Source organism: Cherax quadricarinatus, chromosome 18 (assembly GCF_038502225.1).
Source record: "Cherax quadricarinatus isolate ZL_2023a chromosome 18, ASM3850222v1, whole genome shotgun sequence".
NCBI lineage: Eukaryota > Metazoa > Arthropoda > Malacostraca > Decapoda > Parastacidae > Cherax > Cherax quadricarinatus.
In genome coordinates, this window is record NC_091309.1 from 40,238,992 (window position 1) to 40,256,919 (window position 17,928).

The 17,928-nt window shown below is 46.7% G+C and overlaps 1 protein-coding gene across 9 annotated transcripts in view; it reads left to right on the forward strand.

Moving 5' to 3' along the window:
- Positions 1-2,870: 2,870 nt before the first annotated feature.
- Positions 2,871-17,928, forward strand: part of LOC128689499 (arylalkylamine N-acetyltransferase-like 2) — a 38,130-nt gene continuing 23,072 nt past the window's right edge. The window contains exons 1-3 of one of the 9 annotated variants that reach the window (XM_053777863.2): positions 2,925-3,012; positions 4,616-4,742; positions 4,982-5,082. In XM_053777863.2, coding sequence (XP_053633838.1) covers positions 5,068-5,082 — 15 coding nt within the window. In that variant the 5' untranslated portion in view covers positions 2,925-3,012; positions 4,616-4,742; positions 4,982-5,067. The other 8 variants (XM_053777862.2, XM_053777864.2, XM_053777865.2 and 5 more) reach the window with 8 other exon arrangements.

Here is a 17,928-nt window from a genome sequence, read left to right on the forward strand (position 1 = left end):
GGCCCAGTCCCTGGACCCATTGTATACCTCTGTAATCTTTTAACTACCACCCACAGGATGGGTATGGTGTGACTACCGCCCACTGGATGGGTATGGTGTGACTACCGCCCACTGGATGGGTATGGTGTGACTACCGCCCACTGGATGGGTATGGGGTGACTACCGCCCACAGGATGGGTATGGTGTGAATACCGCCCACTGGATGGGTATGGGGTGACTACCGCCCACAGGATGGGTATGGTGTGACTACCGCCCACTGGATGGGTATGGTGTGACTACCGCCCACAGGATGGGTATGGTGTGACTACTGCCCACTGGATGGGTATGGGGTGACTACCGCCCACAGGATCGGTATGGTGTGACTACCGCCCACAGGATGGGTATGGTGTGACTACCGCCCACAGGATGGGTATGGCGTGACTACCACCCACAGGATGGGTATGGTGTGACTACCGCCCACTGGATGGGTATGGGGTGACTACCAACCACAGGATGGGTATGGTGTGACTACCGCCCACAGGATGGGTATGGTGTGACTACCGCCCACAGGATGGGTATGGTGTGACTACCGCCCACAGGATGGGTATGGTGTGACTACCGCCCACAGGATGGGTATGGGGTGACTACCGCCCACAGGATGGGTATGGTGTGACTACCGCCCACAGGATGGGTATGGTGTGACTACCGCCCACTGGATGGGTATGGGGTGACTACCGCCCACAGGATCGGTATGGTGTGACTACCGCCCACAGGATGGGTATGGTGTGACTACCGCCCACAGGATGGGTATGGCGTGACTACCACCCACAGGATGGGTATGGTGTGAGTACCGCCCACTGGATGGGTATGGGGTGACTACCAACCACAGGATGGGTATGGTGTGACTACCGCCCACAGGATGGGTATGGTGTGACTACCGCCCACAGGATGGGTATGGTGTGACTACCGCCCACAGGATGGGTATGGTGTGACTACCGCCCACAGGATGGGTATGGGGTGACTACTGCCCACAGGATGGGTATGGTGTGACTACCGCCCACAGGATGGGTATGGTGTGACTACCGCCCACTGGATGGGTATGGGGTGACTACCGCCCACAGGATGGGTATGGTGTGACTACCGCCCACAGGATGGGTATGGTGTGACTACTGCCCACAGGATGGGTATGGTGTGACTACCGCCCACAGGATGGGTATGGTGTGACTACCGCCCACTGGATGGGTATGGGGTGACTACCGCCCACAGGATCGGTATGGTGTGACTACCGCCCACAGGATGGGTATGGTGTGACTACCGCCCACAGGATGGGTATGGCGTGACTACCACCCACAGGATGGGTATGGTGTGACTACCGCCCACTGGATGGGTCTGGGGTGACTACCAACCACAGGATGGGTATGGTGTGACTACCGCCCACAGGATGGGTATGGTGTGACTACCGCCCACAGGATGGGTATGGTATGACTACCACCCACAGGATGGGTATGGTGTGACTACCGCCCACAGGATGGGTATGGGGTGACTACCGCCCACAGGATGGGTATGGTGTGACTACCGCCCACAGGATGGGTATGGTGTGACTACCGCCCACTGGATGGGTATGGGGTGACTACCGCCCACAGGATCGGTATGGTGTGACTACCGCCCACAGGATGGGTATGGTGTGACTACCGCCCACAGGATGGGTATGGCGTGACTACCACCCACAGGATGGGTATGGTGTGACTACCGCCCACTGGATGGGTATGGGGTGACTACCAACCACAGGATGGGTATGGTGTGACTACCGCCCACAGGATGGGTATGGTGTGACTACCGCCCACAGGATGGGTATGGTGTGACTACCGCCCACAGGATGGGTATGGTGTGACTACCGCCTGTTGAACAGCGGTTTACTGCCGATGGAGGTAGCGTAGGTAGCAATGATATGGCCGTGGACTAGTTTGGCTTTAATTGGAAAGGAGTACACAACGGGCAATGTGAGGGAATGACCGCTAGCCAGTCCGTGGAGGGGAAGCACTTGTGGCTATCAATTCGGTCGGCCGGGGAGTGAGGGCGAATGGGCCCAGCCTCCCACTGACCTGGGTGAGCCTACAGAGGGCAGCACTTAAATGCCGCAAAATATGAACTAGCCAAAACAGACGGCTTAGGCTGTCTGTTCTGACAGTAAAGGCTGTCTACACGCCCACAGGATGGGTATGGGGTGCATAATAAACATATTAAACTAACTAAACTAAACTACACACTAAGCGTCTTTAGTCAAGTACAGTGTAAGTGAAACATTTCCGAATAAAGATACTTAAATGTTACAACCAGCTTGTGCTGTATACCATCCTCATATCAACAGTGTGGTGGCGGGTGTAGTGGTGAGTCACAAGACTGTGAGAGCTGGTACAGTGTGGTGGCGGGTGTAGTGGTGAGTCACAAGACTGTGAGAGCTGGTACAGTGTGGTGGCGGGTGTAGTGGTGAGTCACAAGACTGTGAGAGCTGGTACAGTGTGGTGGCGGGTGTAGTGGTGAGTCACAAGACTGTGAGAGCTGGTACAGTGTGGTGGCGGGTGTAGTGGTGAGTCACAAGACTGTGAGAGCTGGTACAGTGTGGTGGCGGGTGTAGTGGTGCGTCACAAGACTGTGAGAGCTGGTACAGTGTGGTGGCGGGTGTAGTGGTGCGTCACAAGACTGTGAGAGCTGGTAGTGTGGTGGCGGGTGTAGTGGTGCGTCACAAGACTGTGAGAGCTGGTACAGTGTGGTGGCGGGTGTAGTGGTGCGTCACAAGACTGTGAGAGCTGGTAGTGTGGTGGCGGGTGTAGTGGTGCGTCACAAGACTGTGAGAGCTGGTACAGTGTGGTGGCGGGTGTAGTGGTGAGTCACAAGACTGTGAGAGCTGGTACAGTGTGGTGGCGGGTGTAGTGGTGCGTCACAAGACTGTGAGAGCTGGTACAGTGTGGTGGCGGGTGTAGTGGTGCGTCACAAGACTGTGAGAGCTGGTACAGTGTGGTGGCGGGTGTAGTGGTGCGTCACAAGACTGTGAGAGCTGGTACAGTGTCAGGGAAGCTGTCACAAGTGTACACTGTTAAGTTTAAATAAGGGACATATTGGCCTTTTGAGAAATTATTACATATGTAGTTATTGTACACATACGTGAAGCTTAGCCAGGGTAGACTTGAGAAGATGTGTTTATTTGTTGTATTGTAAGTACCGTTAACAATTATTATACAGCCTTACATGGTTAATATGTCAGTGAACGAGGTTGTGGCACTGTTATGTACAGTTGTTGATCACGTCACCATCACATGTCAGTGCATCTCAGTATACATGTCAGTGCATATCACTGCACATTCACCTGACGTTAACGCCTGAAATAAGATTATTGTTGACAATGAACAATGTCTATTTGTTTGTAAAACTTACAATGTGTGCTATATATGTTATAAAATATTTATTACACAGAAGGTCACTGGTCCTGTCGGGCAGACTAATAATAATTCTTACTCTGTGTTGATGTAACTCACGGAGACGTATATTTGAACATATATTATTAGATATATACATAGATACATAATTAGATACACAGATCATTACATTTATAATAAGTAGTATAAGCATATAACAATATTACAAATGGTAAATTTAGTAATGTATTGTATTTGCATGATTCACTGTTTCTGTGTTACTGTGACATTCTAGCTATCTGTTCGTTCTTGTATTATGACGTAATGTAATATTACCATACGTTATGATCATTGTGCAATTATGATAGTTATATCAGTGACGTCACACTTGCTCCTCCTATCTCTCTCTCCCTCCCTCTCTCTCTCTCTCTCTCTCTCTCTCTCTCTCTCTCTCTCTCTCTCTCTCTCTCTCTCTCTCTCTCTCTCTCTCTCTTCTTCTCCTTCATTCGCCTGGTGTCAGTAGGAGGGAAACAATAAGTCAGGGTCAAGACGCCTTAACAACAAGTACATAATTATAATCCTGATTTTTAAAATTGTGGAGGGATGAGTGGAAGGTCTCGGTCAGATCACCGAAACTCTCCAGTGGAGGATCATGGTACAACTCAGGGGTGGTATAAGCGTGCCAGGGAAAAAAAATCGAAAAAAAATACAGAAATTGAGTTAATCGCCTAGAAAAATAGCTTAACTGATTTTAGAATCAATGTTCTAAAATGTTCGTATATTGAATTATAGTCATTTATAACATGTATGGTGACACCGCAGCTTCTAACATCCACATGCACATCCAGTGTGGAAATTTATTTGGTCCAAATAGTTCCACAGCTCAGATCCAGTATGGCCGTCAGGACGGCCGAGCCGGACGGCCCTTAAACCCTCCCAAACCAACGAAGCATTCTCTGGTTGGCGGTTGTTGGTAAGCTTATTTAATTTATAGATTTACTCTTCAGGGAAGGAGTAGGTAGTTTTACTGGTAGTACACTAATATTAGGTTTACTAAGGCATCTGTAGATAATGATAAAGTAGACCTAAGACCTTAACATAGGTAGTTATAGGCCGATAATGTAGGCAAACACTAGGATAAGTTAGCTAGGGAGAACTGGCAGCCCTAGCTTGATTGAGGAGGCGCGGGTCACAAAGACAGAATAGCGCCCTTCTTACAACAGACACCGACTGGACAAGACGTGCCGTGAACAGCAGACGGCGCCCCCACGTGTCTTCACATCTGAGACCTGGGAATCTGGTAGAGGCACCTCGATGTACCGTAGATGATCTCCTCCATCAGCCCATACAGTAAGACAAGATCTTCACTTTTTCCCGTAGGTTCTGGCCAGTGTCTTGGGAGATTGTGGGTTGAGTTAACTGTGGGCCCGGCATGCTACAGAGAGAGCATGCCCAGTAAGTACCAGTGTCTCAGAGCCGTCTGAAGCTAGTGTCTGAGTCTGCATAGTTATACTAGGGGATACATACCCTCTTGGATATAGGAATTTCTGAGGTGCAGGCAGGACACTAATTACGATTGAATATTGCAGGAATTAATGCTCCCGGTTGCACGTGGTTTCTGAGGGGAAGTCCAAAGGGGCTAAAGCTAGGCTTAGGAAGTTGAAGATCAGGATATATGCTGCAACACCAAGTAAGTTAGTCCTTTATACATGCATGCAGGCGAGGTTTCTTGCAATACCAATCATTTGTGAAAATCTGTTCCATAAGCCACTTGTGAGGCTGAGGTACCCACCTCAGAGCTCGGTGTCAACAGAGTTTGCCAGGGTAGGCGACTCACTTGGAGGCAGTCCACACAAATTTTCACATCCAGTAAATTTTTAGATTTTTTCCCTTTTTTTGTTTTGCTATGTCTTGTATTATTCTTTGTAATATAATTGAGGATTTGTGATGATAAGAGAGTAGGTGGTGCTACTACATAGTCTGAGAGTTAATTAGGAACAGTCTGGGAACATTTGCTTACGTCAGTGGAATTCCTGAGTCTCGAGGGGAGTTTACTTAGTAATATATTTATTATGCACACCATACCCATCCTGTGTGGGGCGCAGGAAGGAGTTCTTAGTCCCATGCTATTTAATATTCTGATTAATGCTCTCCTAAATGCTCTACCTGCCTCACCTAAACATATAGCTATAAGCTATGCTGATGATATCATGATCCATACAACAGGGCATAAGAAGATGAATACCATTCTTAATGAAGTTCAAGCAATTTGTAATCGACTAGGCCTCATAATATCTTCCTCTAAAACAAAGATATTAACAAGCAAACGACATCCCCCACCCATCTATTTGCAGGGTGAAATCATTAGCTACGTTAAAACTTACAGATATCTTGGTGTAGATGTACCCTTTAACAAATCCACTATACCACAACTAAACAAGAAATGTAAAGCTAGGCTAAATGCTCTCAAAGCTGTTGCTGGCTACAATCCCAACTATGGTGCTAATGTGAGAATCGTGAGAATGATGTACATAGCCTATGTTAGGTCCTTAATTGATTATGCTGCTCCCATGTTGATATTAGCTAGAGAAAGTTCCCTCCGACCCTTGGAGTTAATGCAAAATGAAGCTCTCAGGACTATTCTTGGCTGTCCTAGATCTACAAAAGTTCTTAACATGAGGAAGGAGCTTGGTATTTCTAGTATCAGTGATAGGATTGTTGAAATTAACACTGTACTCGGTATTAGAATGTTGAGAAACGAACCAGACACTGTCACAGTGAATCTTACCAAGTGTCTAGAGGTAAATACACACAGATCTAAATGGATTGTGAAAACGTGCAATTGCATTAAGTTTTATAACCTGCATGAACTGTATCACTGTAGGCAACAAGAGCATTTCACCCCTCCATGGAAGATGTGTTCATTTAATATCACATACCTACAAGTCCCTCCCAAGAAGCTCATTGCTAGTAATCCCTTCCTTAAATCTCTTGTTAGAGCAACTGCTCAAGAAGAAATTTTTCGCCTAGCTGGTAGTAATAAGTTATCACAAGTTATATACACTGATGGATCTAAACAGGAGTCTTCTGGCAGGGCTGCATCTGCTCTTGTTGCCACCTCCCTAGTTAAGAACGATAATAAATTTGTTGAGTTAGGCATAAGAATTAACAACTGGGCGTCTACACTGCAAACTGAATTGTTTGCAATCCTAATGGCGCTAAAGCTAACCTATGACACTGAGCTTGACTCTATCATCATTACTGATTCTATGTCATCATTGAAGGCTCTTGGCTCATATAATGACTCCAACAACATGCTCATTGGGGAAGCCAGGTATAGATACTCAAAAATTAGGGACAAAGGAATTAATGTACAATTGCTATGGATCCCATCACACATTGGATTACTCCTTCATGATAAAGTTGATATGTTAGCCAAGAAGAGTATCCAGAAGGAGAACGTAGAATATAACTTTGGTATAACTGTGTCTAGCATTAGGAATAATATTAGGAGAGAAGTAAATAATGAAGATGATTGTTATAGGAATGCAGTTAGAAGCCTGAGTAGATCTATAACCCACTATGATAACATGAACGTAGATAAGTATGTTTATGGAGCAACTTGCAATGTGAACAGACTGACTGATGTTGTAGTGGCCAGGCTTAGGCTTGGTTACAAGTACTTCTGGCAGTTTGGGAGACACACAGATGATGATCAAACTAAATGTAAATTATGTGATCAGGCATATGGTCACTCTCTTGAACACTATGTGCTTAATTGTCCACTTATTGAGGAATACAGAGACAGACAGTATAATAACCTATGTGACATGTCAAGATATCTTATTAATGAAAATAAGATACCAGATATACTAAGCAAATTTCCTAAATTTGCTTGTAACAGATAAGTGAACTATAGATATGTAGATATAAATCCATATGTATTCCTGTTAACCCTTTGGGGCCTAGTTCCTAGGCATTTTGTGTATCCACATGCTCTCGCGCTACCGTCCACAGGATGGATATGGGGTGCACAATAAACTAGCCACTTCGGTGGCAAAATCTAAATCTAATCTAATCTATCCTGTGGGTGGTAGTTACCCCATACCCATCCTGTGGGTGGTAGTCACACCATACCCATCCTGTGGGTGGTAGTCACACCATACCCATCCTGTGGGTGGTAGTCACACCATACCCATCCTGTGAGTGGTAGTTACCCCATACCCATCCTGTGGGTGGTAGTCACACCATACCCATCCTGTGGGTGGTAGTTACCCCATACCCATCCTGTGGGTGGTAGTCACACCATACCCATCCTGTGAGTGGTAGTTACCCCATACCCATCCTGTGGGTGGTAGTCACACCATACCCATCCTGTGGGTGGTAGTCACACCATATCCATCCTGTGGGTGGTAGTCACCCCATACCCATCCTGTGCGTGGCAGTCACACCACACCCATCCTGTGGGCTGTAGCCACACCATACCCATCATGTGGGTGGTAGTCACCTCATACCCATCCTGTGGGTGATAGTCACCCCATACCCATCCTGTGGGCGGTAGTCACACCATACCCATCCTGTGGGTGGTAGTCACACCATACCCATCCTGTGGGTGGTAGTCACCCCACACCCATCCTGTGGGTGGTAGTCACACCATACCCATCCTGTGGGTGCTAGTCACACCATACCCATCCTGTGGGTGGTAGTCACCCTATATCCATCCTGTGGGTGGTAGTCACCCCGTAGCCATCCTGTGGGTGGTAGTCACACCATACCCATCCTGTGGGTGGTAGTCACACCATACCCATCCTGTGGGTGGTAGTCACACCATACCCATCCTGTGGGTGGTAGTCACACCATACCCATCCTGTGGGTGGTAGTCACACCATACCCATCCTGTGGGTGGTAGTCACCCCATACCCATCCTGTGGGTGTTAGTCACACCATACCCATCCTGTGGGTGGTAATCACCCCATACCCATTCTGTGGGTGGTAGTCACCCCATACCCATCCTGTGGGTGGTAGTCACCTCATACCCATCCTGTGGGTGATAGTCACCCCATACCCATCCTGTGGGCGGTAGTCACACCATACCCATCCTGTGGGTAGTAGTCACACCATATCCATCCTGTGGGTGGTAGTCACCCCATACCCATCCTGTGGGTGGTAGTCACCCCATACCCATCCTGTGTGTGGTAGTCACACCATACCCATCCTGTGGGTGGTAGTCACCCCATACCCATCCTGTGGGTGGTAGTCATCCCATACCCATCCAGTGGGTGGTAGTCACACCATACCCATCCCGTGGGTGGTAGTCAAACCATACCCATCCTGTGGGTGGTAGTCACACCATATCCATCCTGTGGGTGGTAGTCACCCCATACCCATCCTGTGGGTGGTAGTCACCCCATACCCATCCTGTGTGTGGTAGTCACACCATACCCATCCTGTGGGTGGTAGTCACCCCATACCCATCCTGTGGGTGGTAGTCATCCCATACCCATCCAGTGGGTGGTAGTCACACCATACCCATCCCGTGGGTGGTAGTCAAACCATACCCATCCTGTGGGTGGTAGTCACACCATACCCATCCTGTGGGTGGTAGTCACCCCATACCCATCCTGTGGGTGGTAGTCATCCCATACCCATCCAGTGGGTGGTAGTCACACCATACCCATCCCGTGGGTGGTAGTCAAACCATACCCATCCTGTGGGTGGTAGTCACACCATATCCATCCTGTGGGTGGTAGTCACCCCATACCCATCCTGTGGGTGGTAGTCACCCCATACCCATCCTGTGTGTGGTAGTCACACCATACCCATCCTGTGGGTGGTAGTCACCCCATACCCATCCTGTGGGTGGTAGTCATCCCATACCCATCCAGTGGGTGGTAGTCACACCATACCCATCCCGTGGGTGGTAGTCAAACCATACCCATCCTGTGGGTGGTAGTCACACCATACCCATCCTGTGGGTGGTAGTCACCCTATACCCATCCTGTGGGTGGTAGTCACCCCATACCCATCCTGTGGGCGGTAGTCACACCATACCCATCCTGTGGGTGGTAGTCACCCCATATCCGTCCTGTGGGTGGTAGTCACACCATACCCATCCTGTGGGTGGTAGTCACTCCATACCCATCCTGTGGGTGGTAGTCACCCCATACCCATCCTGTGGGTGGTAGTCACCCCATACCCATCCTGTGGGTGGTAGTCACCCCATACCCATCCTATGGGTGGTAGTCACACCATACCCATCCCGTGGGTGGTAGTCACCCCATACACATCCTGTGGGCGGTAGTCACACCATACCCATCCTGTGGGTGGTAGTCATCCCATACCCATCCAGTGGGTGGTAGTCACACCATACCCATCCCGTGGGTGGTAGTCAAACCATACCCATCCTGTGGGTGGTAGTCACACCATATCCATCCTGTGGGTGGTAGTCACCCCATACCCATCCTGTGGGTGGTAGTCACCCCATACCCATCCTGTGTGTGGTAGTCACACCATACCCATCCTGTGGGTGGTAGTCACCCCATACCCATCCAGTGGGTGGTAGTCACACCATACCCATCCCGTGGGTGGTAGTCAAACCATACCCATCCTGTGGGTGGTAGTCACACCATACCCATCCTGTGGGTGGTAGTCACCCTATACCCATCCTGTGGGTGGTAGTCACCCCATACCCATCCTGTGGGCGGTAGTCACACCATACCCATCCTGTGGGTGGTAGTCACCCCATATCCGTCCTGTGGGTGGTAGTCACACCATACCCATCCTGTGGGTGGTAGTCACTCCATACCCATCCTGTGGGTGGTAGTCACCCCATACCCATCCTGTGGGTGGTAGTCACCCCATACCCATCCTGTGGGTGGTAGTCACCCCATACCCATCCTATGGGTGGTAGTCACACCATACCCATCCCGTGGGTGGTAGTCACCCCATACACATCCTGTGGGCGGTAGTCACACCATACCCATCCTGTGGGTAGTAGTCACACCATATCCATCCTGTGGGTGGTAGTCACACCATACCCATCCTGTGGGTGGTAGTCACTCCATACCCATCCTGTGAGTGGTAGTCACCCCATACCCATCCTGTGGGTGGTAGTCACCCCATACCCATCCTGTGGGTGGTAGTCACCCCATACCCATCCTGTGGGTGGTAGTCAAACCATACCCATCCTGTGGGCGGTAGTCACACCATACCCATCCTGTGGGTTGGAGTCACACCATACCCATCCTGTGGGTGGTAGTCACACCATACCCATCCTGTGGGTGATAGTCACACCATACCCATCCTGTGGGCGGTAGTCATACCATGCCCATCATGTGGGTGGTAGTCACCCCATACCCATCCTGTGGGTGGTAGTCACAACATACCCATCCTGTGAGCGGTAGTCACACCATACCCATCCTGTGAGCGGTAGTCATACCATACCCATGCTGTAGGTCGTAGTCACAATATACCCATCCTGTGGGCAGTAGTCACACCATACCCACCCTGTGGGCGGTAGTCACACCATACCCATCCTGTGGGCGGTAGTCACACCATACCCATCCTGTGGGCGGTAGTCATACCATACCCATCCTGTGGGTGGTAGTCACACCATACCCATCCTGTGGGCGGTAGTCATACCTTACCCATCCTGTGGGCGGTAGTCACACCATACCCATCCTGTGGCAGTAGTCACACCATACCCACCCTGTGGGCGGTAGTCATACCATACCCATCCTGTGGGCGGTAGTCACACCATACCCATCCTGTGGGTGGTAGTTAAAAGATTACAGAGGTATACAATGGGTCCAGGGACTGGACCACAAAGTTATGATAGCTGAACTAGTTACAAAGGTAATGAACTCCAGGTAGATCTGGTCACAATCATGACAAGTTACAAAGGTAATGAATCAACCTCACTCCTATACATGGTTACAGTCATGAACAAATTACAAAGTAATGAGCCACTGATACGTCCACACCTGGTCACAATTGTAATGAGTTATAAATACAAATGTTAAGGGGGTCATACATCCACACGAGCGCGCTCGCACACACACGGGGGCGCACGCACAGACACATGGGCACGAGCGTACAAATATATGCATACACACAAGCCCGCACACCCACACACACACACACACACACACACACACACACACACACACACACACACACACACACACACACACACACACACACACACATCATAGCAGTCACAGAAACAAAACTCGCTGAGACAATAACAGACACAATCTTCCCAACGGGATATCAGATCCTGAGGAAAGATAGGAGTAGAGGGGGGAGGAGGGGTTGCACTGCTCATAAAACAGCGATGGGGATTTGAGGAAATGGAAGGCATGGACATGATTGGAGAAAGATACTACATTGTAGGTACAATTCCTTCCGGAGAACATAAAGTAGTCATTGGAGTGATGTATAACCCACCACAGAACTGCAGGAGGCCAAGAGAGGAGCACGAAGAAAACAACAGGGTGATGGTGGACACACTGGCTGAGGTGGCAAGAAGAGCTCACTCGAGCAGAGCAAAGTTACTGGTAATGGGCGATTTCAACCACGGGGAGATCGACTGGGAAAACCTGGAGCCACATGGGGGTCCCGAAACATGGAGAGCCAAGATGATGGATGTGGTACTTGAAAACTTCGCGCATTAACATGTCAGGGACACTACCAGAGAGAGAGGGGAGGATGAGCCAGCAAGACTGGATCTTGTGTTCACCCTGCTCACCTGGAGTTTACTCCAGGTAAACTCCAGGTGAGCAGTTCAGACATTGAGGACATCACTTACGAGAGGCCCCTTGGAGCTAGCGATCACGTGGTTCTGAGTTTTGATTATATAGTAGAGTTACAAGTGGAGAAGGTAACAGGAATTGAAGGGGACAGGCCAAACTATAAAACGGGGGACTACACAGGTATGAGAAACTTCCTGCAGGAGGTTCAGTGGGACAGAGAAATGGTAGGAAAATCAGTAAACGAGATGATGGAATATGTGGCAACAAAGTGCAAGGAGGCAGATGAAAGGTATGTTCCCAAAGGAAACAGAAATAATAGGAAGACCAAAACGAGTCCTTGGTTTACCCGAAGGTGTAGGGAGGCAAAAACTAAGTGCAACAGAGAATGGAAAAGGTACAGGAGGCATAGGACCCAGGAAAACAAGGAGATTAGTAGAAGAGCCAGAAACGAGCATGCACATATAAGGAGGGAGGCCCAGCAACAGTATGAAAACAACTTAGCATCGAAAGTCAAATCTGACCCAAAACTGCTGTGTAGCCACATTAGGAGGAAGACAACAGTCAAGGACCAAGTGATAAGGCTGAGGAAAGAAGGTGGAGAACTCACAAGAAACGATCAAGAGGTATGTGAGGAGCTCAACATGAGATTTAAGGAAGTATTTACAGTGGAGACAGGAAGGCCTCTGGGGGGACAGACCAGATGGGGACACCAGCAAGAAATACACCAACAAGTGTTGGACGACATACATACAGTTGAGGAGGAGGTGAAGAAACTGCTAAGGGACATCGATACCTCAAAGGCAATGGGACCGGACAACATCTCCCCGTGGGTCCTTAGAGAGGGAGCAGATATGCTGTGCGTGCCACTTACCACAATCTTCAACACGTCCCTGGAAACTGGGCAACTACCTGAGGTATGGAAGACGGCAAATGTAGTTCCCATTTTTAAAAAAGGAGACTGAAAAGAGGCACTAAACTATAGACCTGTGTCATTGACGTGTATAGTATGCAAAGTTATGGAGAAGATTATCAGGAGGAGAGTGGTGGAGCACCTGGAACGGAACAAGAGTATAAATGCCAACCAGCACGGATTCATTGAAGGCAAATCCTGTGTCACAAACCTTCTAGAGTTTTATGATAAAATAACAGAAGTAAGACACGAGAGAGAGGGGTGGGTTGATTGAATCTTCTTGGACTGCAAGAAGGCCTTTGACACAGTTCCTCACAAGAGATTAGTGCAGAAGCTAGAGCATCAGGCGCATATAACAGGAAGGGCACTGCAATGGATCAGAGAATACCTGACAGGGAGGTAACAGCGAGTCATGATATGTAATGATGTATCACAGTGGGCACCTGTGACGAGCGGGGTCCCACAGGAGTCGGTCCTAGGACCATTGCTATTTTTGGTATATGTGAACGACATGATGGAAGGGTTAGACTCAGAAGTGTCCCTGTTTGCAGATGATGTGAAGTTAATGAGGAGAATTAAATCAGATGAGGACCAGGCAGGACTTCAAAGAGACCTGGACAGACTGGACACCTGGTCCAGCAAATGGCTTCTCGAATTTAATCCTGCCAAATGCAAAGTCATGAAGATAGGGGAAGGGCACAGAAGACCACAGACAGAGTATAGGCTAGGTGGCCAAAGACTGCAAACCTCACTCAAGGAGAAAGATCTTGGGGTGAGTATAACACCGAGCATGTCTATGGAAGCACACATAAACCAGATAACTGCTGCAGCATATGGGCGCCTGGCAAACCTGAGAACAGCATTCCGATACCTTAGTAAGGAATCGTTCGACAGGAGGGTCAGGGGAGACATGATAGCGACATGTAAAATACTGCGTGGAATAGACAAGGTGGACAAAGACAGGATGTTCCAGGGAGGGGACACAGAAACACGAGGCCACAATTGGAAGTTGAAGACACAAATGAGTCAGAGAGATATCAGGAAGTATTTCTTCAGTCATAGAGTTGTCAGGCAGTGGAATAGCCTAGAAAATGACGTAGTGGAGGCAGGAACCATACACAGTTTTAAGACGAGGTTTGATAAAGCTCATGGAACAGGGAGAGAGAGTGCCCAGTAGCAACCGGTGAAGAGGTGGGGCCAGGAGCTAAGACTCGACCCCTGCAACCACAAATAGGTGAGTACACTATTGGTAAGCTTTAGAATTACTGGTATTACTACTGGTATTTATTAGCAGTATGAATACTTAGAAGTGGGGGCACACACACACACACACACACACACACACACACACACACACACACACACACACACACATACACACACACAGGAAAGGGCAAAGAAGACCGCAGACGGAGTACAGTCTAGGGGTCCAGAGACTACATACCTCTCTCAAGGAAAAAGATCTTGGGGCGAGTATAACACCAGGCACATCTGAAGCGCACATCAAACCAAATAACGGCTGCAACATGTGGGCGCCTAGCAAACCTCAGAACAGCATTCCGACACCTTAATAAGGAATCGTTCAGGACCCTGTACACCGTGTACGTTAGGCCCTTATTGGAGTATGCGGCACCAGTTTGGAACCCACACCTAGCCAAGCACGTAAAGAAACTAGAGAAAGTTCAAAAGTTTGCAACAAGACTAGTCCCAGAGCTAAGAGATATGTCCTACGAGGAGAGGTTAAGGGAAATCAACCTGACAACACTGGAGGACGGGAGAGATAGGGAGGACATGATAACGACATACAAAATACTGAGAGGAATTGACAAGGTGGACAAGGACAGGATGTTCCAGAGATTGAACACAGTTGGAAGTTGAAGACACAGATGAATCACAGGGATGTTAGGAAATATTTCTTCAGCCACAGAGTAGTCAGTAAGTGGAATGGTTTGGGATGCGATGTAGTGGAGGTAGGATCCATACATAGCTTTAAGCAGAGGTATGATAAAGCTCACAGTTCAGGGAGAGTGACCTAGTAGTGACCAGTGAAGAGGCGGGGCCAGGAGCTTGGACTCGACCCCTGTAACCTCAACTAGGTGATTACAACTAGGTGAGTACACTAGAGAGCTAGGAAGTCCTCTCTCAATGTGAGCAAGGAATAGGATAATAACCAGCAGTAATTGATACTTAAATCCAGAAAGGACAATAAGTGGAGAGACTCAAATTTCATACACATATACAACAAATTTCTAAGAAAATTTCCAAGACTGTAGGCATACTATCGAAGATACTATGTTCCACAGTCAGCCCTCCTGGCCCTATATCACTCTCTTATTTACCCCTATCTCACCTATGGAATTTGTGCATGGGGCTCAACAACAAGTAACCATCTCAGACCACTAATTACCCAACAAAAGGCTGCAGTTAGAATGATAACAAATTCTCACTATAGGCAGCACACTCCACCAATATTCAATACACTAAACCTACTCACCATACAAAACATCCATACTTATTACTGCACCTATTACATACATAGAACACTTAACTCTGATATTAACCCTCCCCTCAAACATCTCCTTGCCAACCTCAACAGAACACATGACCATAACACAAGGCACAGATCACTCTTTGATGTTCCTCGTGTCCATCTCACACTATGCAAAAACTCAATGCACATAAAAGGCCCTAAAATCTGGAATTCATTACCTGTAAATATAAAAGAAACACTACCTGTTTATAAATTCAAGTCTCTTCTCAAAGATCACTTACTCACCCAAAACCAAATAAATACTGAATAACTGAACCTTATAAATTGTATATCTTAAATGTTTCTCACAATTATATCACATAAATGTTAAACCTAAAACCCAATCTAACTTTATTATTTTTTAAATACACTACCTAACAGAATACTCCATTCTACTGAATGTACAACAATGCATACAACCATAAGTTTATATTATAATTCCTACCATCTGTCCATTTAACTTTGCTTACCATTACTTAATTTTAGTCCCTTATATATTTTCTCCTTTATTTTAGCTTTATATAACTATCCTAGTTTATATATTCACAATTGTTAAAATAATCAAGGTGCTATTCTTAGGTGCTAAAGTAGAATAAATTCACAATTTTGCCATTATATTCCAAAGCTCATTTATTAGATTACCACTTTATTATTCACCACAACCTATATTAGTCCCTTTTATATTATAATTTTATACTATAATTCTAACTTTAAAAAATTACCTTTATAGTACTACCTACTATCATATTCCCAAGCTCCACTATTTGATCATCACTTTATTTGTATTAGTCCCTTAGCTCATTATTTTACATTTGTTAAATAATCCAGGTGCTATTTTTTAGCTTAAGACTATTTACTTTGTTTTTATACTTAATTCAAACTATAGATTCACTACAAATCTTATGATTACAAGCATTGATCCTGATACCAACCTCTTATCTAATGACTTAAATGAATCAAACAGTTACTGTAATTACTACACTGCAGAACAATCAAAGGCACTTCTCAGTGCCAACAACAACATAACTATCTTTAACTACAATATCAGATCTTTAAGCAAGCATTACGATGACCTCATAGCATTACTAAATTCCTTACATGCCAATATGTCCATCATTACACTAACTGAAACCTGGCTAAAGCCTGATAGTACAGATGTCTATGCCATTCCTGGATACACAGCCATACACAACTGTAGGCCAGACCAACAAGGGGGTGGCACAGCCATATACTACTCAGACCAACTAGAATGTATCATTAATACTTGCACAAGGGATGAACATGGGGAATATATAATAGCTAAATTCAAATCCAAGTACCTACAAAAACCTCTCACATTGATAAACATCTACAGAGTTCCACAGTCAAACATTAGCCAATTTAGTCAAAATCTAGGAAGTATGATAACTGATGCACGCATGAACAAAGATCACTTACTACTCTCAGGTGACTTCAATATAAATCTCCTGCAAGACCAGGACCCACACGTTACTGAATTCACAAACACAATGAGTAACTGTATGTTACTACCAACAGTAACAAAACCTACAAGAGTTACAGAGACTAGTGTTTCTCTACTTGACCACATCTGGACCAACACCATATCCCCTTTAAAATCAGGCATAATTACAGATAATACCACAGACCACTACCCTACTTTCCTCATAACAACTCTTGGTAAACTACCCCAAGACACTACTAAAGTCACCTTCAGACTTCACAATGAGGCAGCCATTAATAACTTCACAACAGCAATAGCAAACATTGATTGGCACACCGAGCTAGAAACTTATACAGATATTGACGAATGTATTAATAATTTTCTAAAAAAAAAACCAATACCTCTATAACAAGCACTGCCCTAAAAAAACTAAACAGATGACAGCAAAGAGACTGAACAGTCCCTGGCTAACACCCAGCATTCTCAAATCCATAAATACAAAACACCAATATGAAAAACAGTACAGAATGGGTCACATAACCAGAGACCAAACAAAACGTTACTCGTCAATCCTAACCAGCCTGATAAGAAGGGCAAAAAAATTGTATTATGAGAACAGATTATCCAACTTACGAGGTGATATAAAAAAAGACCTGGAAAACCCTATCAGAAATTCTGGGAACAAAAAAGATATCACGAAATAGCGAAATAAAATTAGCAAAATCAGATGAACCCCAACTCCCACCAACAGAAACAGCAAACAGACTCAATGATTTCTTCTCCACTATAGGACAAAACCTTGCCAATAAAATCCCAAGCTCAGATACCCCACCAAATGACTACCTCACCGGCAACTACCCGAACACTCTGTTCCTAGCTCCGACTAACCCATACGAAGTCTC